Raw genomic sequence first — 27,987 nt, forward strand, 5'->3', positions numbered from 1 at the left:
TTAATTAATTGTTGGCCCACGGGCCGGCCCAGCCCAGCCTCGGTCAAGCCTCAAGGGCCAGTGGGCTGACTTGGGCCAGGCTTATAAGCCTCAGTTTTAAATGGGCTCAATAAATTCTAGCCCAACCCTACCCAAGTAGTGGGCTGGGTTGGGCTGGCCTCACGAGCCAAGCCCATTTTGACGACTCTACTCATCAATATAGATAAAGATCAGTTTTAAATACACACAAAAAAAATTGACCACTAGCAAATTTCAAGAATTTTAAAAATTTTATGGACTATAATGATGAAATCAACAAATGATGTTAATCCTACATTAAAAATCTCAGCATATAAACTTATTAAAATAATCCCTGAATCTGAGGAAAATGAAAGAAAGGTATTAAGAAAATATTCATGTAACTTTAAAAAAGAAGAGCTAGAGATATAGAGAATTTGTATTTCAATTATGAGATTTCTCATCAAATATCAACATTTTTATATGCTCTAAGCAAATAGAAGTTGTTTACATGATTAATCGACTATATTACGAAAAAATATTTAAGGATAAGAAAAAAAAATTAAAAAAAAATAAAAATTGAAGGGTCGGGCCGCCCTAGCCCGCAGCCCTCTTAGGGCTGGGTTGGGCCAGCCATTTTAAGGCCCATTCATATGGCGGGCTAACCCATCCTAGCCCGCCAAATATAAAAGCTCACGAGGCTTGGGCTAGGCTGACAGGGCTGGCCCGTTTTGACAGCTCTATATACAACCAAACCAAACCAAAAAAAAATGCTTTAAAACCTTGCTAAAAAGTCGATTAGGTGACGTTTGAAATGCACCATTTGAGAGAGAAATGGCAAACAATGGCTCACTCAAAAGGAGACCTTACCCTAAAGGAATTGCTCTCTTTTAGAGACAGAGATCTCAAAACTTATCTTTTACTCACTAAACAACGATGTTCGCTAGACCTCTGGTGAATTAGTCACAGATACGAGTGGCAAACAAGCGGGGCAAGTCAGATATGATTTGGGTTGAAAACCGATAATGCAAAAACAAATAAATTGCCCATATTTAATACGGATAAAAACAGATTAACCGACAGATAATAGGTGTAACCATATTATCCATGACTTTTTGCATATGATCACTTTTGGGAAAATTCCTAATCTCCCTAACTTGAGGAACCCCAAATTTGAGACTTTACAAATATAAAAATTACACTCATTGGTTATCCATATGGATAATATGATTTTTATCCATATTTGACCCGTTTTTAAAAAGTTCATTATCCAACCCATTTTTTAGTAGATAATATGAGTGGTTAACTGTTTTCTTTTAACCATTTTGCCACCACTAATGGCAACCCACTCAATGAAACAGATAATATAATTCATACAACGGGATCATCGACCTCGTACACGGTTCGTCGTCAGTTAATACACATCAAAATTAAAATATAGCACATGTTCCGTTTTTGGATGTAGGAGTTAATATGCATGTTACACAGATCGACGGAAAATGATAAAATTTAAAACGGATACAAGGGGGAAAAATAGTACGGTACTGTGGATAAAGGGCGGATGATGATTAAAAACTTGACATAATAAATGGTGCAGAAAAATGCTACTTCGCTCTAGAGAAGTCCACTAAGGAGAGCTTCTATAGACTGAAGGACGAGACCGCTAGTATTCCTAACCTATTACAGAGTAATTCTTAAAATTTTGCAAAATTGGGATGAACAGAATCTGTGGACCTATAAATGCTTGCATAAATAGTGGTGATGGTTGTGATTAAGATGGCAATATGCAATGAGATGTATGATCGCGCTCTACTCCCCCTGGTCATAAATTAATAGGAGAAACAACCCAGGAAATGAAGCGGGAATTAGAAAACGAGAGGGAAGAACTTATTGTGCCAACAAGATCAACTCCTCCTCTTCTTATGTGATTTAGATCCAGAGTGGTTTTTATTTCTTTTCTTGTCACTCTTTTCAGTCTCTGTCTTGGAATGTTTCTCCGACTTGCTTTTGTTGGATTTTACACTAATTACACCGCCAGGAACTATCTTCCCACCACCATTCTGAAGAGCATTTTCAAAATCAGCTTCTCTGTCAACTATAGCGAATTGCTGAAATAGTTCTGGGTCCAACAAACCGTCCGTCTTGGCTTTCATCTCATCCTAGATATGACCTTAGGTAATTAGAGATCTTTTCGAGATGGGGGAAAACTTGCAGGGACAAGAGCAAGCAAATTCGAACCTGGACTTTCTTTGCAGCATCACTGAGATCTTCATCAACAGATATCGAATGTGCTTCCATCTTAAGCTGAAAACGGAAAACGTGCCTCAGTTAATGTTTAGCAAAAACAGATGAACAAAAGCTTAACTGCTCTTTAATTATACTTAAATTGTTCATATCTTGAGACAAACTAAAACGAGAAGTGTTGGAATATTTCCTTATGTCCACAATTGACACACAGCATGACGACATGTGCAGATATTGTTCCCGTTTTACTTTTTCATTTGTCTTAGCATAGGACTCTCAGGAGAATGAAATATAATTCTACTTACCGCTTTAAGCCGAGATTCAGTTGAGTTAATTTCTTTTGATGTTAGATTATTTAGGTATTTGCAAAGCCTCTTCATGACTTTCATGAACAAGGACAATATCTGCTGCCTTTCCAAATTCATTTCTCCCTGTAAAATAAGAATTAAAAAGAGTAAACTGAGAACACTGGAGTTTTATTGAATGAAAGTATCTACTAGTATTTATTTTGGATGTGATGACGGAAAACTAGTGGCCTTAACAAAAAAAGAGAAGTGTATTTCACTGCACAAGGCCTGAAAATACAGAATAAACTATTCAAGATAAAGACTAGCAAGCCAGCAAACCTCTATTTCAGGGATGTCTTTGTGCTGCAGGCCATAGGAAAGCAAAAGGGAAGCCTGGGCATATGAAAGGGAAACTGGCAAATGCTCCAAAAAATACACACGAGCAAGTTTTTGAGCAACATCTCGAATCTGTGAAAAAATAGCTCATGCAAATAATTAACGTGGAAATAACAACGACGACGACCCAGTAAAAACAAATGTCAGGCACTTTTGAGACATTTAAACACCGCATGCATTAGGTAAAAACAGAAAGGTAGTTTTGTCCTCCTTAAATGTTCACACAGTAAACAGTAAATATCGGGCACTTTTGAAGGATTTGTTTCTGCCACATCTTTCATCCCTTCATGTCTTTCCCATTTTTTACTATTGGTCCTTCTAATTCTATGCACCGGATAACAAGCCCCTATTGATCTCCATACTTAAAAAATCATTAGATATCAAATGTCTAATTATTGGATTTTATTTGCATCTACCAAATTAGAACTTCAACCTTTATACCGAAGACCTAGACACAAAACAGACAAAGTAAAGGACAATCATGTACCTGTTATTAAATTACAAAGCAATATAAGAGACATATTTCACATGTCATTTTTTGTTCAGAATTTTCTTGTCGTCAAAAGTAATAGGCCAAATACCTAGATAGCCCCTTAAACTTGGCATGTTTTATAAAATAGATATATAAACTACGGAGTGACCGGATAGACACCTTAACTCGTCTTAAATGTTTCTTTCATGCACAAGAGTCCTACATGGAATACCGCGTATTTGTTTTGTTTATTATAGGCGCGTGAGGCTTTTTTAAAGCTGCTGAATCAGCTCTTCTAGCAGTTAAAAAATAAATCCAAATTCACCATCATCTCCCTCAAATTCATCTTCACCATTATTAAAAGAAAAGCCCTAGTATGTTTAAAGATTTTCTCTCTACTTTCTAAACTCTAAGGCACACTCCCCGAGGAGCCTGAGTACAAGATTTTGTAGCTTTCCATGAACACCATTAGATAGACCCCGAGATTCCGACCACTCCACTGAATCTTTTCCGACGAAGCAGCCTCCACGCGCGGCTTTCTCCGGCGACCTTCCACCCACGCGCCGGGCGCGTGAGGCATTTTCCGGCAGCTTTTCAAAAAAAAAATTTTGGACAGCTTCCTCTACTGTTAATTCCGACCAGATTGGTACAATTTTTTCAGATTTCCGACGACTTTTATTTTTCCGGGAGCGGGAAACCTCTGTTTTGGGCCAAATTTCAGTTTCTTTTACCTCAACAGCTCAACTGTGATGACCATCAAATACTCCTTATAATTTCCATAACCTGAACAGCTGGGTTGTGCAATATGGGAGACAACCGGATATATTTCAACGCAGGTTTCAAATCTTTTGACATTACCAGATGGAATTCCAACAAAGAGGTATGGTTTGAATGGGTGGAGAGAAGCCGCAGCATGATGAGACGATCATCCATGGGCAGAAAGGTAATGGAATGGATTTGTTTTGTACTTAAAGAAGCCTCGAAAGATCAAATGAATTTAGTGAAGCGATGGAAGTGCAAGGAACACATGAGAGAACATTTCTGTACCAGGAAATTCAACGTTCACGGAAGATACATGAGCATTCTGTCACTGAAGGGAGAAGGGAGGTCTGTTATCATAATTCCAGAGTTAGCCTTGAATGCAGGTTGGAATGACATAGCAGCCAAGATAGAAAGATTCATATATCAGATCCCCAAAATGAATCTCACAGTACCACCTAGAATCACGGTGGACAACTACCCTTATGTCAAAGCAATCAAGGAGAGTAAATGGCAATCCAATACTCTTCGAGAGGCAAAGGTCAGCATAAACAATGGAGATATCTTTGTTGTGGAACCGACAGGTAGCGAGGATTTTGGTTTACTAAAAAGATGCATTGTCGGGTTTTTTGGGAAAGAAATCAACGAGAGACCCACTTTAGCAGACATAAGGCGATGGGCTAGTGCGTCATGGAACAAAGCATATGGAGTAAACATGTATGAAATGACAGGCAACATGTTTCTTTTTGAATTCCCAAACAGATTCATGGCGGAGCAGATTATGCAAGGAGAATGGAGTTGGAAAAAGTTCAAGCTTCATCTGGAATGGTGGAGTCATAGTGCTGGATGCATTCCAAACTCACAAATCGAGGAAACATGCTGGATTAGAGCCATGGGGATTCCTTTACATCTATGGTCACAAAACATCTTCAAAGAAATAGGAGATCTCTGTGGGGGATGGATAGCTACTGAAGAAGAAACTGATCTCAAAAATCATTTTAAGTGGGCAAGAATTAAAATTGTTGGTGATGGCAGAAAGACTCCCAATGAGGTTGGGATTGTAAGAGACGGTATCAAATTTTTCATCCCAATCTGGGCTGAAAGACAGACAAGATATGAGTTGAAGATGCAAGAAAACGAACAATGTTTTGAAATAGAGAGATATTTGAACAATCTAGTGGGGTGCACCATATTGCGAAACACTGATAAAGGAAAGGCAAGTGTGCAACCTACACAAGGTTCAAGTTCGATGAATCAAAGCAGTAAAGTGACAAACAACGAACTGAAGTCCTATGACTCCGACTTGGCTGCACAAGTCATCTTTAATGATCTCTCGTGTGAGTTTTCTGACGATATTAGGCTCAAGCCTTGTATTGAGGAAATGGGAGGACCATCTTACCTGGGGGAAATAGAGTCCATTCCAGGGGACTCAATCCCCAATGAAAACCTTGAAAGTATGACAAAGGCAACATTCAACAGTTGCAGGCAGCCAGAAGGTGGAGCAAAGATAGCAAGACTGGAACAGAAGGCAGGGGAGCAGAGCATAAACACAATTATGGGGGAAGATCAAGCTGGAAGTGTTTCGGAACAACTAAAGCACTTTAGCTCTATCCAAGATTGGGAAATCGAGGAGGTGAATCCTATAGCAGTTCAGCAACACAATCCTTTAATGGATAAAGACATGGATGCAACACTATGGGTCCACCAAAATATGATCAAATTGGGAAAAATGTTTGGAGTAGATTTTCAAGGCCATGAAGAAGAAGCATTGGAATTGTTAATGGAAATTGACAGTTGCAGACAGGTTAGAAGGGTGGAGACAGAGTTGGAGGTGAAGAAACACAGATTCAAAGGATCACTGGAATTAAAAGGTTTAACTTCGTTTGATGTCAAATTCAAGAGTGACGGGAAAAGGAGTAGGGGAAGAGATCTATCAATCATTTCAATATGAAGATTAAAGTAATTTCCTGGAATGTAAGGGGTTTAAACGACAAGAGGAAAAGGGAGATCATAAAAAGTCAAGTGCAGAACTGGAGGGCAGACATTATATGCATGCAAGAGACAAAAGTGGAGGGGGATATTAAGGAAATAGTAAGTCAAATATGGGGTGGTAGATGGGTGAGGTACGCAAGTTTAGAAGCTAGCGGCACGAGAGGGGGGATTTTGTTATTATGGGATTGCAGAGTATGGAAAGGGGAGGTGTTACAGACTGGTGCATACACTTTGACTTGCAAGTTCGAGGCTCTTTTACAGAATTTTAAATGTCACATAACAAGGAGTGTATGCCCCAAATTGTAGAATAGAAAGGAAAATAGTTTGGAGAGAAATTGGTGCAGTGAGGGGATTGATGGAAGGTCCTTGGGCGGTTTGTGGCGATTTTAACATTACAAGGCACCCTTCTGAAAAACGGGAATGTTCAAGGTGGTCCAAAGCGATGGTGGAATTCTCGGATTTTATAGAAGATATGGAGTTGATAGATCTACGACTTGAAGGAGACTACTATACTTGGTTCAAAGGGGACAATCATACAGCCAAAGGGGACAATCATACAGCCGCTTCGAGAATTGATAGATTTCTCATTTCAGAAGAATGGGATGAAAGCTTCAGAAACATCAAGCAAACCATCCAACAAAGATTGATTTCGGACCATTCACCTGTGGCTCTATACTGTGGTGCGTGGGAACAAGCTAAATCATACTTTAAGTTTGAAAATTGGTGGCTGAATGTGGAAGGTTTTGATGATAGAATTAGAGACTGGTGGACATCTTTCGAATTCTCAGGAAGACCAGATTACATTTTAGCGTGTAAGTTAAAAGCTCTCAAGGGCAAGCTAAAAGAATGGAGCAGAGTTTATGAAGGTAATTTGGGAATGCAAAAAACAAAATTGCTAAGTCAACTAGCAGGTTTTGAGACAACACAACAATTAAGAGCGCTGACAGAGGAGGAATCAGTGAGGAAAGCAGCTACTCTAATGGAGATTGAGGAACAACTCAAGAATGAAGAAAATGTATGGAGACAAAAATCAAGAGCTCTGTGGCTCAAAGAAGGGGACAGGAATACAAAAATTTTCCATCGCACTGCAAATGCACACAAGAGAAATAACAACATTGATCAACTAATGATTCGACATGAAGTAGTCGAGGATCCAAACAGAATAGAGATTGAGATAACTGAATTCTACAAGGAGTTATACACCGAGCCTGAAGAGTGGAGACCAACGGTAAATTTCGAAAATAGCAAAAGAATTTCTGAATCAGAAAGGGAGCTTTTACAGAGTAACTTTGAGGAACAAGAAGTTTTGTCCTGTCTGAAGATGTGTGCAAGTGACAAGGCCCCAGGTCCGGATGGATACACAATGGGTTTTTTTCAGAAAGTGCTGGGACATTTTGAAGGAAGACATCATGGCGGCCTTCAACAACTTCCATTCTCAGGAGATGTTTGAGAAAAGCTTCAATGCAACATATATAGCTTTGATTCCAAAGAAGACAAGTACAAAAGAATTGAGAAATTTCAGACCGATCAGTCTGATAGGGAGCTTCTACAAATTGCTCTCAAAAGTCTTAACAAATGGCTTTCATCAAAGGAAATTGTCGATGATCAACAAATGGCTTTCATCAAAGGAAGACAAATAATAGATGCAGTGTTGATTGCCAACGAAGCTGTGGATTCAAGAATAAAAAAGAAGGAACCTGGAATCTTATGCAAATTAGATATTGAGAAGGCCTATGATCATGTAAATTGGAGCTTCATACTCAGAATGTTAGAAATAATGGGTTTTGGGCAGAAATGGAATAGATGGATGAAATTTTGTATATCCACCGTAAAATTCTCCATTCTCATAAATGGATCTCCTAAAGGTTTTTTCCATTCACACAGAGGTCTAAGACAAGGTGATCCTTTATCTCCCTTTCTATTCATTATAGCCATGGAAGGATTGAACAACATGATCAAAACGGCTAAAGTCAGTGGATGGGTTAAAGGTTTTGAGGTAAACAGGAGTGGGGCAAACAATCTAGAGATCACACATCTCCAATATGCTGATGATACTCTAGTCTTTTGTGATGCCGAAAAGGAACAACTTAGATTGCTAAGAATCATTTTGGTCTTATTTGAGGGAGTCTCAGGATTACACATCAACTGGAGAAAGAGCAATATTTTTCCCATTAATGAAGTTAATAACATGGAGCAACTGACACAGATATTGGGAGGAGAAGTTGGGTCCCTACTAGCTGTTTACCTTGGGATGCCTCTAGGTGCAAGACTGAAATCAAAAGAAATCTGGAATTAAGTCATAGAAAAGTGCGAGAAGAAGTTGTCAAGATGGAATTCACAATACCTATCTTTGGGGGGCAGGCTAGTTCTAATAAACTCAGTATTAGACTCACTTCCTACTTATATGATGTCTTTGTTCCCAATTCCAGCAGGCATTTTACAGAGATTGGACAAACTTCGAAGATCATTCCTTTGGCACGGTAATAAGGAGAAAAAGGTCTTTCATTTAGTTAAATGGAAGACACTCACAATGGATAAAAAACAAGGTGGTTTAGGAATAAGGAATTTGAAGAATCATAGCAAGGCTCTTAGAATGAAATGGTTATGGAAGTACTCTCAAGAACCTCAATCTTTATGGGGCAAAGTGATCAAAGCAAAGTATGGTGAGAAAAATAACTAGGTGTCAAAAAAAGTCAGAACATCATATGGAGTAAGTGTGTGCAAATCCATCAGAGAACTTTGGCCTATAATGAAGAATCACTCTTCCATAAGAGTAAACAACAGAAGGAACACATCATTCTGGAATGATAATTGGTTAGGAAACGGAAGCTTAAAGGAAAGATACACCGACATGTTTGGTTTAGCACAAAACCAGCATAAGACAGTAGCTGATATGAGGAGTCCTCAAGGATGAGAAATCGCTCTAAGAAGACAGTTGAATGACTGGGAGATAACAAGATTAGCTGACATTTACAAAGAGCTGGAAGCATTTAAAGGATTACAGGAGGGTTGTGACTCACTTTGGTGGAAGAGGCACAACAGAGGGGTATACCGGGTGAAGGACGCATATAAGATTCTGAATCATAATAATCAACAGATGGGCCCATGGCCTTGGAAACATATATGGAAAACAAAGATTCCATACAAGGTAGCTTGCTTCACTTGGCTACTAGCAAAGGAGGCGTTTTTAACCCAGGAGAATCTCATAAAAAGGGGAATCTCTCTGTGCTCAAGATGTTTTCTGTGCGGGGAAAATGCTGAAACTGTCACACATTTGTTTCTTCATTGCAAGATTACAGACAAACTATGGAAAATCTTTATTAGTCTTAGGGATATTTCATGGTCAATGCCATACAGGCTTAAAGATGTCCTTTATAGCTGGGAAGAAGCTGGAGCTGAAGCAACTAGTAGAGATAGATGGAGGACTGTCCCGGCGAGTATCTGGTGGATAGTCTGGAGGGAAAGGAACGCTAGATGTTTTGAAGATAGAAGCAATCCAGTGCAGAAGATCAAACTCAATTGTATTCTTCTTTTTTGTTTCTGGTGCAATCAGATTTACATAGAAGACACATTGACAATCATAGACATACTAGGATCTTGCTAGGTCTCGAATTAGAACATTTACTAATCCTCTCCATGTAAATTGGGTTTTCAGTGCAACCTATGTACTGATGTTTTTTAATATATACAATAGTTACCAATTCAAAAAAAAAAAAAAAGCCCTAGTCCTAAAACTTTCTTCTCCCTATTTAAACAGCACACGACTGAATACCAAGGCCTGTATTTATATTTTATCCAGCGAACTTCATAATCTTTTGACAACAAAATGAAGCAAATAAAGCCAAAATATTATTCAGAAGGTTTGAAGCTACAGACATAGTAAACTGAGCCAACTCTATAAAATGTCAAGTTCAAGCTTAGGAAGAACTCAAACGATTTTGTAAATTTCCTTTTTACTTTTGAATCAAATATAATACTCCAGTAATCTTGAAAATTTGTGTTGCTCTCCTAGTCACTACAAAAGTTTGCCAAAAGCTCTTTACTTTCAGGTCTCCATCTACCAGTTAAAGCAAAACAGAAGAAAATATATGTTTTTCCTCACTTCAAGTATCTGATAGAGAGACAAAAACAGAGAGAAGTAGAGAGAGCGAGACAGGGGGTGGCTGAAGGAGACGGGAGAGAGACAACAGAGGTATTAGAGAAGAAGAATAGAATAATTGATAGCTATGACTTATATGTGAATTTGCAGAAGCAAATAATGGAGATTGAAAGTAAACTTACTGGAACGAAGAAGAAAAAGATTAGAGTGGGGTGGGGAGGGTGAAATTTTTTTTTCTTTTTTCTTTTTAAGACACGTGTCTTTATTTTATTCATTCTTTGACACATCATCAGCAAGTAATGGTCACATGCTTGGTTTTGCTAACTTGTGTGTTTAAGAGATACATTTCTACCGAGTTAAAGTGCCTGTTTGGTCGCTAGTTAAGTTGGAACGTCCAACTTACAAATGGTACCAAGTTTAAGGGGCTATCTAGGTATTTAGCCAAAGTAATATGTACCAATATGAGTTTTTCATCTATACTCGAACCATATACCAACGATATTATCAAATCATTCACCAGATCTGTCCAAAAGTGCGTTCTAGTTGATTTATGATGCTTCAAATTGGAAAGATGACAACCTTCAGCTCTTTTCGGTGTTTCAAGTTGTTCGGGCATGTTTACCACAATGGTTGTCTTCTAAAGAACAAGCTCCACATGATTGTTGATATCAAAACATACATCTAGCATAGCTTGATAGTAGCACCACCAGAAAATCTTTTATCACTACTCGACATAGCATATTTTCACTCTCATCACTAATTGAGATCTAACCAGGAGTGGTAATTAGGTTGTTTGAGTGGCTCACAGTACTCTTAGCCTTTTCCCTTTTATGACTGTTGATATAGAACGCCCATCCGCTAAGTCATTTCGACAAGTAAAAACTTTATCACGAGATCTTGCATCTCTACTTAATATAACATATTTCCTCACTAATCATCAACTCAAATCTTACCAAGGGGTAGTCAATAAGGCTATTTGAGTAAGCTTCAAGCCTCTTCATCTCATGAGGCTCCAGAAAAAACTTCATGAAGTTTAAGAATTCACTTGAAGCAGAAGAAGCAGGGTCCTGCTCTACAAAGTTGATCTTTGGATCAAAGACACTGCAAGATTATGACCATCATAAGCATATGTAAAGAGACATACATATTACCTAACCACCAAAATGTTCAATTTTACCTCATAGCAAGCTTGTAGTTCATCCTCCGGTAGGTCGAACCCAACAGTTCGACTAACCGTCGCTTGTATTCTGAGAATGTTATAGACAACATCAATATATCGAAATAGGAATAGAAGACAATACTAACATTAAAAAACAACAACAACAACAACAACAACAACAACAACAACAACAACAACAACAACAAGTGAAATCCCACTAGTGGGGTCTGAGGAGGGTAGTGAGTACGCAGACCTTACCCCTACCCCGAAGGGATAGAGAGGTTGTTTCCGAAAGACGCCCGGCTCAAGAGAACAAAAGACAATGTAGACAATATTAGTATCACCACAGAAATCATAAGAAAGTCATAAGAAAAATAAGAACATGAAATACGGAAGAAAGATGCAAAGCAAAACCGATAGCTAGTAAATAGGTCATGCACTGAAAAATAGTACGACACAACATTGCCACTAGCTATCTTAGACAAAAACCCTACCAGACTAGTCTCACAGCGGTATTAGTAAGGCAAGACTCAACTACATCCTAACCTACAATCTTAATGCTCGACCTCCACAACTTCCTATCAAATGTCATGTCCTCGGAAATCTGAAGCATCGCCATATCATGTCTGATCACCTCTCCCCAATACTTCTTAGGCCGCCCTCTACCTCTTCTCGTTCCCTCCACAACTAGGCGCTCACACCTCCTTACCGGAGCATCTGGACTTCTCCTCTCAACATGTCCGAACCATCTAAGTCTCGTTTCCCGCATCTTGTCATCAATGGGAGCTACGTGCACCATCTCCCGAATATCATCATTCCTAATCTTATCCATCGTAGTGTGCCCGCACATCCACCTCAACATCCTCATTTCTGCCACTTTCATCTTCTGGATATGTGAGTTCTTAACAAGCCAACACTCAGCCCCATACATCATTGCCGGTCTAACCACTGCTTTATAGAACTTACCTTTGAGAATCGGTGGCACTGTCTTATCACACAAAACTCCAGACGCTAACTAACATTAAAAAAGAAAAGGAAAAAAGAACTTGTAGAACAAATACCAGCTGCTACAAGACTTGTAGCTCGTTAGATAGATGGGAAGAGGATAGAAAGGAGGGGAGATAAGAAAGTGAGGGGACAACATATGAAACTTGTATCTCTGTCTTCTCCAACTTTTGGACCAGAGTGAGGAGGACAATTTTCACCATTCCCATGAAATTACTCATAATTCCCAAGGTTGCTTGTAATACGAAGTCACTACTCTCTTAACAATGTAAAGCTAAGGAATATATTAGGAATCATAGAACTTGTGTCCTTCTTTATCATGGCAAAAGATTCTTTCCATCTCCTTTCAGTTCCTTTAGATGATAAGGTTAAAAAATCGAGAAGAACAAAAACAACTGATTACCTTGGTAGTAGGGACCATAAAAGCCCCACTCATCTGACCCAGCAGCTTCAACATCATCATTTTTCAATGCCTTCAAGACCATGCATGTGTACTCGCCAGTTACGCTATTCTGATTCATCCAATCACATGTTTGATCACATTTAATCCTCAATTTCAAGCAACTAAAAAGAATTTAAGGAACAAAAGGACTCCGAGGCTTACAGGGGCATTGCCTATGAAAAATGGAGCAAACTTATGTTTTCTCCAAAAGCGGAAAAGATCCAAGGTAAGTCCAAATGATACCCCAAGGTAATGGAGCCTTTCAGGTCGTCTTTCACGTAAAGGGACAAGCAAAGGAGGAAGATCCGTTCTCGGTCTCATATTTTCTTCGAGCAAAGAGGCCTGCAGGGAAGGTAGTATAATTTCAATAACAAAAACCAAACAAACGTTCTTTTCCACATAGAAGACTTTCTAGATGTTTTAACTATCTCACTTGCCATATTACAGCAAATGGTCAATCAGAAGGGCTTAACACAATATATCATGTACTAGATAGTGAACTGCAGACAGACCATATGAATATGAAGGGAAGGCAAATTTAATGAGAGACAACATTATGATTTAACACTGTTTAAAAAAAGTACAATGATTTAACATTTTTGCAATTTTTGAAAACCCAAATGATAAGAGGAAAACCAATAACATAAAGTACAAACTGCAAAGCTAGATGAAACAAGAATACCTCCTCTGCAGCTTCAGTTACGTTGACTTCAGGAGTCTCCAAAGCATCTTCTCTGTCTACTTCAGATAATTGAGTCAACTGACCCTCAAAGTACCTATTAGCAGTAAATTAACTTATTGTACATCAAAGATCCACGTATGAAAGATATGCAATAGTGGTGACTATGTCAAACTCTAACACAGATGAATTGAACCCATTAATTAGCTGAAGAAGCATAATATGTACTTAGCTCAAAACACTTTCAAAAAATTGTCACATCTTTAAATCTTGAACAATTTAACAAATGTATTAGAGAAAACCTATGAAAATACCCGATGAAGTAATGGAATCTAGAAATGAGAACCTAAAGCCATGATACATAATAAATATGCGAATTTGCAATTTATATATGTATGTATATATATTGTGTCTCTCTGCCCTCCCAAGGTAGGGGTAAAGCTTGCATACACACTACCCTCCCCAGATCCCACTTGTGGGAATTCACTTGGTTTGTTGTTATTGTTATTATGTGTAGATATATTGTGTCTATGTGTGTGTTTTATTCCACATAACATGCAGTACCAGTATGCATAACAAGCAACGACCTATGGAGTACCTTAATCTTTCACGAATTACAGAAAGCCAAAGGCGATTGAAGCAACTAACAAATCATATTGAAACCAAAAGATGTGAGAATTGCAATGAAATTTCTAGCTACCTGGTTAGGAGTTCAACGGCAGCAGAACCATATCCAAGCTGCAACACAACAGTGAGGCACGGTTAGACATGCTGATAAAGTTAATGGACATAAACTGTTCGATAAATTTTCAAAAACCTCCTTCCATGTCTGCTTTTAAACGCAAACCTCCATTGTCGCAAGATATGCAGACTGCTCTCATTTTGAATTTTTTTTCCAACGACATCGGGTTAAGATGACAAGATTTCTGTGATATCCCAAATCTGTCTTTTTGGAGCTTCAATTATTAGTGCTAAATTTTCTATCGCACTACAAAATTGGTGTGAAACCTTCACCAATCTCTTTAACAATAACAGAATGTAAAATACAATCTTCTTTCCTACATGGGTAGAATAGATCAACTAACAACGAATGGGTTCAATTGGGGAAGAATTCCTGTATTTAAGTAGCTATAAATCTTTTGTAGCCTACTTAATTGTTTAAGTACTCAATTATACTTTAATCTATTCTTTAGGATGTAATTTTATGGTTAAATTGGTTTTACACATTTAAGTGGATTTAACTTCTCTAGGTTTTAAAGAGGTTACATTTGCAAAATAAAATAATATATGCAGTTTTAATAGAAAATATCCCTGCCATTTATCAAGTACGTGAAACATAGTAATTAAATTACGAAGAAAAAAATAGAATGAAATTCTTGAAGTTGAAAGTTCTTAATTACTTTTCCTTCGTCTCGTCCAATAAATTTCAGTGAATTAATTTGTTTCAATATCAATTATAGAAAATAAATTTATTCTATTTCTTTTCTTTTATTACCGTGGTGTGCGGGCTAGCTTGCGCGCACCTCGACTAATTCTACGGGATACGTGCTACCTCCCACCAGCAACAGGTACCACAGATAATTCTATCCATCAATGCTTGAATAGATGGGAAGAAACCACCAAGTATTTTAGTCATTGAAAGTTGAACCTGAGACCTCATGATTCTCAACCCACTTCATAACCACTAGGCCACACCCTTGGGTGCGGCTCCATTTCTATTTCTTGTTACAATTTGAGAAGATTACCCACAATTTCACACCAATTTGTGCAGCATAAATAGAGTTTGGGAAAGTTTCACTGATTTGAATGCTAGATTATGAGGGATCCCCTAATTGGTTTATTTTTCGAGTGATAACTTAGAGCCTAAAATAGTGGTGGTTCACAAAATTTATTGTGCAATAACTAATACCTCAAAGGACGTTGCTAGATAGTATAGAAATAGTATAGAAATTTTATCCTTTGAACCTAGTCTCATTCATTCGATCAATCAATTCACCTTCGTTCCATGCTAGTTGGGATCTGCTATGCAAATCCTTCATATCCAAAATACTCCCATTTCTTTCCAAAATACCAAAATATTTGAAGGCGGCATCAGGAGGTTAAAGTAACATCACAAACCACGAAGGAGATCAATATTACAAAAATAAACCTAGAGGGAGGACTCGGAAATCTTTCCTAAATTCATAGAATTGGTAAGAATTACCCTCATGGCACTCGGATGTGTAGCAATGCGTACAATGCGGGCACCTGAAAGGCTTGGGAATACATCATCAGCAAACTGTTGAGAGAACTTCCAAGGTATCTGATCTCCAAAGGGCTGGCGACCTTCCATCAGAGCTCTTTTAGCAGACTCCTGGGAAATTTGACCCTCCAGGCAGACCTGTGTTAAAGTTAAATTAAGACAGATCAAAAACTCTTAGTGTTGCTTCTTTGATTCCAAGAAAATGTTAAGGTGAAATCAGAAACTCTACTATCCATATCAGAAAGGACTTGTGAAATCAACCTTACATCATTGAATTATCAAATATAAACAACTACTACTGTGCATCAATCCTAAGCTAGTTTAGGTCTGCTTTATGAATCCTCATTAAGAATGTAGCTCATTTAGACCCATATCAATCCAATTTAAGAAAAAATGTGATCATTGATGATGAATCAATATGCTATCTATGAAGTCAATGAGAAACAATGAAAGAAAATGCATTAATACGTGCAGACAGAAAGAACACACATGGCCTAGTAAAGATGAATTGAACTAAGTTTTTACCCTTTCAAGAGTTCCAGAGCTGAATAGACCACAAAACATGGAATGGAGCAGAATATACTACGCGTGCAACAGCACAAATTACTAACTGATGCTTTGAACATGATGATGACACTAATTGAAGGCAAAACTAACCCAAGGCAATTTTAGTCGTGATTTCGTATTTTAGGACCAAAATATTACACACATAGAAAGACAATCATGTATCAATAGAAGGACCCTATGGAGAGAATATTCTATTTTTCTGTCACTTTTTTACAAGGTAGGTAGTTTTATTAATGAAAACACTACCAAATAGGTCCCAAGAGGGAGTAGAAAAATTGTACAAAATCTACTTAAAACAGAGTTTAGCAAGTCCAAAAGGTCATATATGCTCAATACAAGATCTTCCTCATGCCAGCAGAGTAAATATTGCAAACAGCTATACTCTAAAACATACATTTGTTCCTTTTTTCCTTCAAAACATATCCTGCTCTGTCACTAACGTAATAGCGCAAGAAAGAAGGCTGCATATAAAGATGAGGAACTGCTGTAACTGTGGACATCCCACCAATTGGAACACCAGACAAAAGTTACTCCCTCCATCCCAATTTATGTGGGTGTTTGATTGGGCACAGAGTTTAAGAAATGAAAGACTTTTGAAACTTGTGGTCTACAACATGCCACATACATTTGTATGGCGACAAATATCTAATTTAGGGTAAAATGGAAAATTTAAAGTTAAATTATTTTTCAATATAAAAAGGTGTCATTCTTACTAGGACAAACTAAAAAGAAAAGAGTGTCTCATAAATTGGGGCAGAGAAAGTAAAACGCACAGAAGAAATGGCTAAATATAAAAGAATACTGAAACTAATAGTAGCACAGTGATTGGTCAGAAGATCTCTAACAAATATAGCATCCCAAAGAGCACATTTTCATAACAGCTACAGACGAGACCACTAACCTGGACGACACAGAGAATATCAGGAAGATGATTTTCTGACTCATCAACAGGGCCTGTGAAAACAATTAGATAGGCACTCTGCATTAACTTAATATGCAATTAATGTTGTGTTCTATGAGAAGCATCAACTGGTAGAATTATACCTAGTAGCACAAACAAGTGGTGAGCTGGAGCATCAGCCATCAATTGTAAATCATTTGGAGAATTTTTGTAATGAGAAGCAACATAGAGGGCCATCATTCGCTGCAATTTCAATGCAAAAGGATCACCATAAATCAAAGTTGACCAGGCAAAAATCAGCCTAAAAGTTGAAGAATACATTACTTCAAAGGCATAGGTGATTTACCTGCAAAAACAACTCGCTATCTTTATGATAAGAGAAAAGTGTGTCCCGGTTAACGTAGTAGAGATCGCAATCACCCGGTTGTGGTAACCTGATAGGAAAAAAGAGAATTGTAACTGGAGATAGAACATGATTGACTTCTGCAGGAACTAGGTTAAGCCAAAGAAGATTTACCTTCTGATACTTGGGATAGCATTTGTAACATCCAAACAGAGCAATGCATTAAGCCATCGCTCGATGGTATCGCCAGAAGCATATCTAATGGATTCACTCAATTCTATCTTTTTAAAAAGCCGACCTACATTTGATGGGAAAACTCAGAATTTAAACTAGATGAAAAAATAAGATTTTGCAGAGACCTTGGACAATTTATCATACTACTCAATCATGGATATCATGAGAGGCAAAAGTACACCGAGAAAAAATTTCACACTCATGAATGAACACAGCCCTGAAGGAAAGCAATATTTTTAACGACAAGGGTGTGGTATCAGCATTCACTTAAATAACTCCAGCTTGATTCATATAATACTTGGATTTACTTTGGAACATCCAGTCACAGACAACGTTCCATTATTTAAATTTGCAAGTGGACCTGCAAGAACTCTGGAGTTTGAATATTTCAAAAGCATGTATTATGAGTGTTTACTTTGAATAACTCCATCCCTGTTCACCATAATACTTGGTTTTACTTGAAAATCCAGTCACAGAAAACTTCCCCAAGATCTAAATTCACAACCAAAACTGCATTGCCCAAGGCACAAATTAAGGCATGAATTAAGTTACTAAGGCATACGTTTTTCAACAAATACAAGCACAATTCCAGATGTATCTCCCGCCTTTTAGTAACTACTAGTCTTAGGGTACGCGCATTGCGCGTGTACCCTATATCAATGAGTATAAAATTTTAAAAATGACGTAAATATTATTTTAGTAAAAATTTATACTATCGAAATATGAAATATTACCCTTTTTTATAAAAAAAAGATGTATAGACCGTTTATTTATGTCAGGAGAACATAAGTGAAAGGATAACATAACTGCAAAAAATCTGAATGAGAATCATGTTCAAAGCATCACTTTTTTATTATAAAAATACTTTAGGTTAATACAAAAACAAAGGTAATACGCAAATGATGCATAGTTTGAAAATATAATTGTCATTGTTAATATATGAAATTTTTCCGTCACATCTTTCTGAGTTGTGACGATCTAGTTCAACAGCTTTTCTTATACTGTAAGGCAATTAAAATCTCTATACTTTTTTGAGATAACCAGTTGGTACTATCAGATAATATCATAAAATTATTGTGTTCAGGTTAAGCACCTGATATAGATTCACAAGAAGGAACGATTGAACATTGTCCTAGGGCACAAGACTCTCAAGTTTCGTCTTTCACTCTCTCTGAAGCGAGTTGTTCTTATTCAATATCTTGTGTTATTTTCAATTAAGTAAATGTAAAAGCTTCAACTATAGTTTCAGTTCTTGATTTTGTGTTATTTCCAATAATGAGTTATTCTTTGAGTATATATAGGAAGATGGTTCATGGAATATATTTATACAAATTAAGTAAATGTAAAAGCTTCAAGGCACTCCTATCCAAATTAAGACTTTTAATTTAAAGAGTTAAAATCCGTAACAAGTTTATATAGTTGTTAAAAAAAATTATGTTGTTGGACTGTAAAACTATACGTGAATGAACACAAGTTCCTTTTGAATAAAAACATTAGTGATTTCAAATTCTTAATTAGTTATATTATATAGTTTAAATAAGGAAAACTTATAAGATATAAAATCTTAATCGATTTTAAAGTCCTAATATTAGTATACATAACTCAAATAAGGAAAAATTTAATAACCTAAATTTTAGTAGATTTCAAATTCCTAAATTGTAGGAAACGAATTAATTTACAACTTTGTCCAATATGAAAATTATTTTTAAGGGGTAAAAATGGCGAACGACAATTCGCTAAGGGGTTTCGTGCTTTTAATATAGTATAGATAAGGAGCTTCCAACCCAATGTCAGCGCTCTCTCATCTCAGTTTTCTTTGCTTTCCTAGTTCCTCCTGATACAATTATATTCAGGCCACGTGGACTCTACGCACTAAGTCAAGCGATCGACTACTGAAAGTGGAGCTGAAATACCTGAAAGTGCACTATCTGTGTTTTTGGACTTCTGACTTTGTTCCTCTAGTTGCTGCAGCAACTTCAATGATAAGGATCTTCCAGTGCCTTCATAGCTTTAAGAAGATAACAAGAATAGAATGATTATCAGCTCCGTTAACCCCAGTGTAAGCACACAAGACTGTGTAGAGATAATTCTTCTGTCATACAAGTGAGTAAGAAACAAAACTTTATGAAGCAACATATATTGACGCAGGAGTGGATAGGTTCTTTGGAGAGAATAAAAATACTAGATGGAAACTAAGCAGAACACTGTTTCATACCCATTGACGGTTGATGCAAGGAAGACGAGGTAAGGACCAAGCAAAGATTTGACGACAGGTAATGGAATAGCTGCTGCTTCATCAACCACCAACAATTCCACTTGTGATAGCTTTTCATGCTCATGTGGTAGTATATACTGACATTGCATAAATGATCTAGAGAACATCAGAAACTCAGAAAAAGAAACACTAATTGCGTTAGACATGATAAAGCACATCAAAGATCACATACTTGCAAAAAGTTATTGCAAAGAATGAACAGTATGGGTGTAAAAGATGTATTTGTAAGAAGAGGAACAAATACATTGACAACCTTTAAGAGAACAGAAAAGCACAAGAGATGGAGCAATATAAGAAACCTAACCAGCATACAAAAATTACCACGAAGCAGAACTAAATTGAAGCAAATTTTCAAAATGCCTTCTAAAGTTCAAGGACAAAGGGAACAGAAAGTGCAGAAAGTGAAGGAGAAAGAAATTGATATCAGATTCCAGGATTATTCACTGCAAGAATGAGCTTGGAAATGGAAGCAGCCATTATCACGATAAAACTCCTCATCAATATTACTGACCTGAATTGTCTGTCTGTGCTGCTTATAGATGTTGATCCTCACAGTAGCTTTTTTAAACTCCGGGTTATTGCTTTTCACAATATCATAATGAAGGTGCTCCTGTAAAGAAGAAGCATATTGAGTTAAATCTCTATATACCGTCAGCAGAACATGAAACCAATATCAGGTACCAACTATATGTACAACAACAACAACCACCAGTAGAATCCCACTAGTGGGGTCTGAGGAGGATAGGGTGTACGCAGACCTTACCCCTAACCCGAAGGGGTAGAGAGGTTGTTTCCGGGAGACCCTCGGCTCAGAGACAATAGATCCGTAACAACAACAGAAACCAGAAAAATAATATTAGCATCGTAAGAGACAGCAAATAAATGGAAGGGCAATAATAATAACAAAAATCGTTAGCAGTCCTAGGCAAAACACTATCAGACTCACCCTAACCTACAACCCTAATGCTCGACCTTCACACCTTCCTATCAAGGGTCATGTCCTCGGAAATCTGAAGTCGCGCCATGTCCTTCCTGATCACCTCGCCCCAATACTTCTTAGGCCGCTCTCTACCTCTTCTCGTACCTACCAGAGTCAACCGCTCACACCTCCTAACCAGGGCATCTAGGCTCCTCCTCCGCACGTGCCCGAACCACCTAAGCCTCGCTTCCCGCATCTTGTCGTCCATGGGAGCCACGCCCACCCTCTCCCAAATATCTTCATTCATAATCTTATCCAGCCTAATGTGCCTGCATATCCATCTCAACATCCTCATTTTTTCTACTTCCGTACCAACTATATGTGAGACTAGAAAAATCCCTTACGCGAGAAATTTAAGAAAATCCTAAACCATGCTTATGTTTCTACACATATTTCAGCAGGGGAAGCATTTTCTCAATTAAAAATACTTGAAGCGCCAAATGGCCCACTCAAAGGGGAAAAAACATCCCTAGGAAAGATAGATTTCATAGAGAATATGCAAATCGATCCTGCTCAAATAGACATATTTGCATCCTACCTTGTACTCGAGCATGTCGAAACCCTTGCAGACAAAGGCAAACAGAGTTTTCAGATTTTCAGGACTAGGCGCTGTTACAAAAATATTAGAATACCTGTAATAGCAATCAATAGAATTTAGTAAAGCACAAAGTAGGATCACAGAGAGGAAGGATATTGAAACCCAAATGGCCAAACCAGATTTACCCTGCAGCAACAGCCCCTGCAATTGCCAACCCAAGAGCAGCTGACTTTCCCCGGCCACGAGCAGCAAGCAGAGCAACAGTGCTTCGGAGCGTCTTATCCAGAATAGCATCGAGAAACGTGATCACTGCTTTTCCCTATTTCATATTGTTGGATTAATAGCATCATACAGTGGCAGGACAAAAAAAAAATTGAATTAAAGTGGACCCACAACTGCTATTTATGGTGAACTCGGTATTATAAGTTAAATATTTTGAATCCACATCATCACTTGAATCCATTCATTTAAGCTAGTAAAAATAGTTTTTAAAGTTTACTATCAGATTCAAAATTACAATTAGAAAACTAAAGATGTATTTAATGCAAGCACGGAAGAATAGAAAACTATTTTTTATGAAAGGGAAAAGCAAGAGCTTTAATATGCAATAATTGCAGGTATGAGGATTTAACATGCTAGTTAAGCCGTAACAAAAATTCCTAGCTTCAAGATCTAAGCCCACATAGTGATATTCCTTTATCAGCAAGTCATATTCTTTTAGTAAGTGAAGCTCTGTTCTATTTATAAGAAGTACGTGAAGCTTTGTTTTATTTATGAGTGGTTGGTCTAACCAAACTGTATGATTCTACGACTAAAGGATTCCACAATTTGACCAGCGGCTTATTTCAGTCTGTATTTATTATCAAACTTTGGATGGAGAAATCTGCTTTTGGTGATTTCATCAAATTAAGGGAAAAACATCAAAAGTTGTATGTGCTGACAACTCTCACAATTTTGACATGTCGATAGTTAAACTTCAATCGAAAAAATTAGGAAAAGAATTATTCAAACCAAGAAAATAAAACGATCAAGCACCAATAGTGATCAAGAGGCTGTTTAGAAGGACATCTCGTAAAGTAATTATAAGGTGTAATAATCACAAAGATTTGTTTGTTTGTCATAACATAACTACAACGTAATGTTTGTTTGCACAAGTATAATTACATCGTTAGATCTATTTAAATTTTAACATAAAAATTAATTATCAAGAACTACATATATATTTTCTTTTTCATATGAACAAGTAAATAAACATTATGCTTGACAAATATGTGTCTATATAAGAAATATTAAGTAATCATGTGGATTATTTGGAAAGATAGAAATAGAGCTTTTTAAGGGGTGGAACAAGATTTTTGTAAAATGGCAAAGTAGTCTTTTCTGTCTAGTTCCTCTTTGGTGTACTCATGAGGTATCTACCTGTATAAAGGATTGGGTCTCTTTTGTTAAGAATCATATTTGGTGTAGGTTCTCTTCTTTTTGGTATACGACGTGTATACGGGGTTTCCGCAAAAAAAAAAGGGGCAGCCCGGTACACTAAGCTCCAGCTATGCGCGGGGTCCGGGGAAGGGCGGACCACAAGGGCCTATCGCACGCAGCCTTACCTTGCATTTCTACAAGAGGTTGTTTCCACGACTCAAACCTGTGACCTCCTGGTCACATGGCAGCAACTTTACCAGTTACGCCAAGGCTCCCTTCCACAATTGTTATAAAATTACTTACCTTGTCAAGAAAAAAATCCATATCATTTCATGAAAATATAGTACTAAATAATTATAGATTTGTAAGTAATATCATAAAAAATAGTTGGTAGTTTCAAAATAAACAATATTTCTATTTCAATTCATTAGTAAAAGTTCCATTTAAGAATTTAAATTGTTCACTAATTCATGTGAATATAGTATGAAGTTCATGTTTAGTTGCATTTTTTTTTCAAATAACAAAAGATAAATATTTATGAGTTTATTTTGTAGTAAATATTTATATTAATTTAATGATAACTCAAAAGAAAAAAAAAACAAGGCTATGACCTCATTCAAACAATGAAACCCAACTTTCATGGAATCTTTCAATATAAGTTAAGTTTGTTGAGAACTCATGAGACATGGCTTCAAGAAATTAGAATAATAGTAGCTCAATTACGGAAACTAAGAAAATACAGAAAACTAAATAAGGAAGAACCAACAATGAGAAGTTACAAAGTTACATGGAAGCTATAAGTAAGGTTCAGAAATGAGAAGAAAAGAAATGGGTTGAGAAATAATGTAAAACGAAAAATAAAAAAGTTAAAATGTTACCTTGTTACTAGCAATTCTCACATTCCCCGGAGAATTGAAGAATGTAATTGCTCCCTCTTAATTGCACCCAATTACATACTGACCAACTGTGTAATTACACTCAATTACACCCAAATCCAATTACAAGGTGGCTTTCCAAATAATCTAAGCTTTAAATCAACAAGCTCTAAGTTGAAGACAAGTTCTTATGTATGGTTGTACTTACTACAGCCCCATCTTATGCTGTCTATTTCAAGGGGAAAAATCACTTTGATTAAGGAAAATGAGTACTCATGCATGAGTGCTTGTACTCCTATTAACTACATATTGTCTGATTACTTTAGTGATTCTTGTTATGTGTGGCTCTAGCAATCCAACATTCTGTGACAAAAGAAAAGGACAGAATGTCCACTGTAAATATTCAATTTCACCAGGTATCAAATCATTATCTCCTGTTAATCCTGTGCTCTATACAACAATGCAGTTAAAACGCTACCTTGCACGCGAGTAACTCTTTATCCTGGGGGTTAGTTCCAAATAGATTTTTAATTAGCTACATATGACATACTCAGAAAACAATTGAGAAACAAATGTCAATTCTCACGGTTCAAGCAAAGTAACTAACCTGGTCCAGGGTACAGCATTTCCGAATAAGAGGGCCAACAGGGAAATCATCATTCAACTGTTCTTTTAAATTTCTTAACTCCCTTTCTCCTTCCGAAAGACCCTCAGAATCCTTCATCAAAGGAAATCAAAGAAAGAATTATGAATGCTTAAACCAAGCGATTATCAAAGATAGTTTACCCTTTACTAAAAGTGACTCCAGAAAGAGTAATTCTTTCACAGTTCAACATCTGAGATGGTGTAAGCATATGTGAGAACTATAATTTATATGGACTATCATCTGAATCAGTGCATATCATCTAAGATATAGAATCAGTAAACAAAACTACTCACAAACATACTGATCCAGAAAGAAGTTCACCTCTTGAACTGGAACAGCAGTAATATTCTTCATGTGGGAGGAGATTGGTAAAATATTTAGTTCATCATCCATGACAATACAGGATTCACATGATGCAAGAGAAAGTATAAACCGCTCATTAAAGCGAGGGGTAGCCTGTGAATGGGATTCTGTACGAAATCTGTCGTGAACATCCTGCATTTTCACAAACCTTTAATGAGTATCAAGATTAAACACCCACAGAAAATCAATTAGCAATCTGCAAGCTAGTAATAGCTTCTTCATTCAAATACTCTTCTTTTTGTTTGTGTATGTGTATGTGAGATACATTGAAATCTTATTTAACAAACAAAGAGCGAGAAAGAAAAAACAAATAAGAAGTAAAAAGGGAAGAGACATCATTAATCTACTTTTTACTCAAAGTTTTCCAGCCTAAAAAGCAGAGCAGTTGGGATTGGAGCTTACCATGACCATGGCGCAGAGGCTCTTAAGAGAGGACAAAGTGCGAATCAACAATACAATTAGCCCACCTCCTTCAACTGTCTCTATTGTTCTCGCAAGAAGATTCGGTGTCAAAGCCTCGAAATCCTAGAACGTCATAGGAAAAAGGAAATGAAATTTTCCAAAAGATCACAATCACATATAGAGGCCTTAAAAGAGGAAATAGTTAATTGATCCGCTTCAAATAGTTTATGGACATATAAAACCTCTCATTTACCTGCAATATACACATGCCAAAAGTGTTTCCTAGAATTCTTTCTGAATCTCTATACAAGCAATAGCTGACGCCTCCAGTTTCAACAAAAAGTTCAAAAGGCTCTACTTTTTCAGGGTCCAGTAGTCCTCTCTGCATATATTTTTTCACTTGCTTCTTTCTCTTTTGCTTGTGACTGCAAGAAGATGATTGACTCTATCATTGATGACAAACTGTCTAAATGACTAGTAACATCCACTGATAAACTGAGACGAACAGTGAGAAAAAACACCAGAACAAAGTTCCCACTAATCACTCACAAGATAATCAACTCAATATAATAACCTCTAAAAAGCAATGACCTAGCATTCATTCCACTCACCTGCAATTTGCCAGTAAATTTACGCCATAATCCATATATATAGCTAAAACTAACTTATTACACAACAAATAGAGTGACTAAAGTTTTAATATTCAAAATAGAATTTTAAATTTCTTCTCTAACGTCCAACTGCGGAAATGATTTCCTGCGTCCACTTTTAATTTGAATAGAAGAAAATGACCCTACAAAGAACTCTTGTGTTTTATTTACAAATCTCTTTTTTTTGTGTCCTGTAGAATAGGCCATATAACTAAAAGGCAGAATACATCGACAGGCCCTTAAATTTGCCAATATACCTCATTTAGACACTCGAACTAAGGGTCGTTCAAATTGAGCACTTGAACGCATGATAAAGTGTTATTATTAGACACTCATTGGGGAGATTTTGGGAAATGGATCTTGGTTTTCTTTTAACAAGCGCGTCTTTTGTTTAACGGGGCAGGAGTTTGTTTTTAGCTGATTGGGTTTTTTTTTTTAATAAACTAACCTATCTTGTTTTTGTTTGTTACGGAAAAGCTTATATATGATGTGTATAATTTAAGGAGATGGCATATTTTAAGTAGTTAACTTATCCACGTAATGGGAATTTGAGAACAAGCTTTTCCAAAATTTGAGCTGGAAGTGTCTAATAGGAACACTTTATCATGTATTCAGGCGCCAATTGGAACATGTCTTAGTTCGAGTGTGTAAATAAAATACACTGACAAGTTTAAGGGGGTGTCGATAAATTCCACCTAACTAAAATAACATTTGTAATGGACTATAAAACCAAATCTCCCGATCCATATACCAACTATACAGAATAACTGCTACAACAAAGTCAAGAATTTTGGTGAAGCAGCTTCATTGAACCTTTTCAAAGTTTCTTTGTATCAAATAAAATCCAATTATAAGATTTAATCTAACTTCCCCATGGAATTAACCAATTCATATTCAATAAAAGGACAAAACTTAACAAGAACAGACTATATCCATAATTGAAAAATAAAAAACAAAATTGGAGAAAGTTGCGAACCTGCTAAGTTCAAGTTTGTCCTTATAGCACCAAAGCACAGTAGGCCGTGACCTCACTACAGCTTTGCTCAACATGTAATGCAAATTAACAATCTGTTTTACAAAATAAATAGAAACGAAGAATTAGAAACAAGTTCAGATTGTTCGCATTATTTACAGAGATACGTATAATGAAAGAGGAGTCGGAAAATGCCTGGTCACGGGATTTGTCACCGATAATGACAAACATAGAACGGTGACGATTTCTAACACCATTTTCTATTAGGGTTCTTATGCGTTCATCCACTTTCTTCCTCATTTTTTTCTTTTGTTTAGGGTTTATCTTCAAGCTCAACTGTTGTACTATTTTTTAGACTGCCTCTGTTTTTGTATGTTCTGGTGTTCTTGTACTAGGGTTTAGAGAGGGTTTAATGAATGTAAGAAGAGAACGACTAGTAAGCATTTAACTTTAGGGCAATACTGTAACTTTCAGTATTTTATAGGGTGAAACTCATTTTTACAATTAACATTTTCATCCTCTTATTCCAACTTTCGGTCATTAATTGGTCAAATGTAGTAGGGGATCTAATTAATCATGAACAACTTTTTACAATCTTTTTTTTATAGAAATGACACCATGTAGTTACTTTAAAGGAATGTTATTTAGAAATTAATCCGTATATTCTGAAATTTAATTTTTCAGGATAAAAATATCTTAAATTGTCCTAAAGTTAAAAATTATAGTTTAAAATTTCAGGACAAAATAACTACTGAATAATTTATAAATAGCATCTCTAAGAATAGTTATTTGTGTACTTGCCCCTCTTTCTTCGCCAATGTGCTACCTGCAATTGATGCTAACTTTATGAAGCAAATATCTAATGTCATTGTAGTTGGAAACTAGGTAGAAATTCTATTAAGAAAAACAATGTATAAGAAAGAAGCAAGACGATCACTTAAAAGAAATGATAAAGTTAACCGAAAAAATGAGAAGGAAGACAATCTGTCTTCTCTAATCCATGAAAAGTACAAAGTGACTAATTCTAATATTTGGAATAATACTTAGCA

General features: G+C 36.7%; 1 protein-coding gene across 1 annotated transcript; it reads right to left on the reverse strand.

Moving 5' to 3' along the window:
- Nucleotides 1–1,404: 1,404 nt before the first annotated feature.
- On the reverse strand, nucleotides 1,405–27,382 carry LOC104248816 (RNA cytidine acetyltransferase 1-like). The gene is made up of 26 exons (XM_009805140.2): nucleotides 27,134–27,382; nucleotides 26,942–27,033; nucleotides 25,569–25,740; nucleotides 25,316–25,438; nucleotides 24,872–25,045; nucleotides 24,512–24,622; nucleotides 21,796–21,929; nucleotides 21,611–21,704; nucleotides 20,605–20,703; nucleotides 20,034–20,170; nucleotides 19,732–19,826; nucleotides 17,759–17,882; nucleotides 17,588–17,675; nucleotides 17,385–17,484; nucleotides 17,242–17,294; nucleotides 15,735–15,911; nucleotides 14,232–14,269; nucleotides 13,535–13,628; nucleotides 13,015–13,194; nucleotides 12,814–12,922; nucleotides 11,424–11,493; nucleotides 11,200–11,347; nucleotides 2,868–2,996; nucleotides 2,547–2,672; nucleotides 2,236–2,301; nucleotides 1,405–2,156 (listed from the first exon to the last, which is right to left on the reverse strand). Exons 1-26 carry the CDS (start codon nucleotides 27,236–27,238, stop codon nucleotides 1,902–1,904), a joined length of 3,093 nt encoding a protein of 1,030 aa, XP_009803442.1. The 5' UTR covers nucleotides 27,239–27,382; the 3' UTR covers nucleotides 1,405–1,901.
- Nucleotides 27,383–27,987: the final 605 nt, after the last annotated feature.

This window comes from Nicotiana sylvestris, chromosome 5 (assembly GCF_000393655.2).
Source record: "Nicotiana sylvestris chromosome 5, ASM39365v2, whole genome shotgun sequence".
NCBI lineage: Eukaryota > Viridiplantae > Streptophyta > Magnoliopsida > Solanales > Solanaceae > Nicotiana > Nicotiana sylvestris.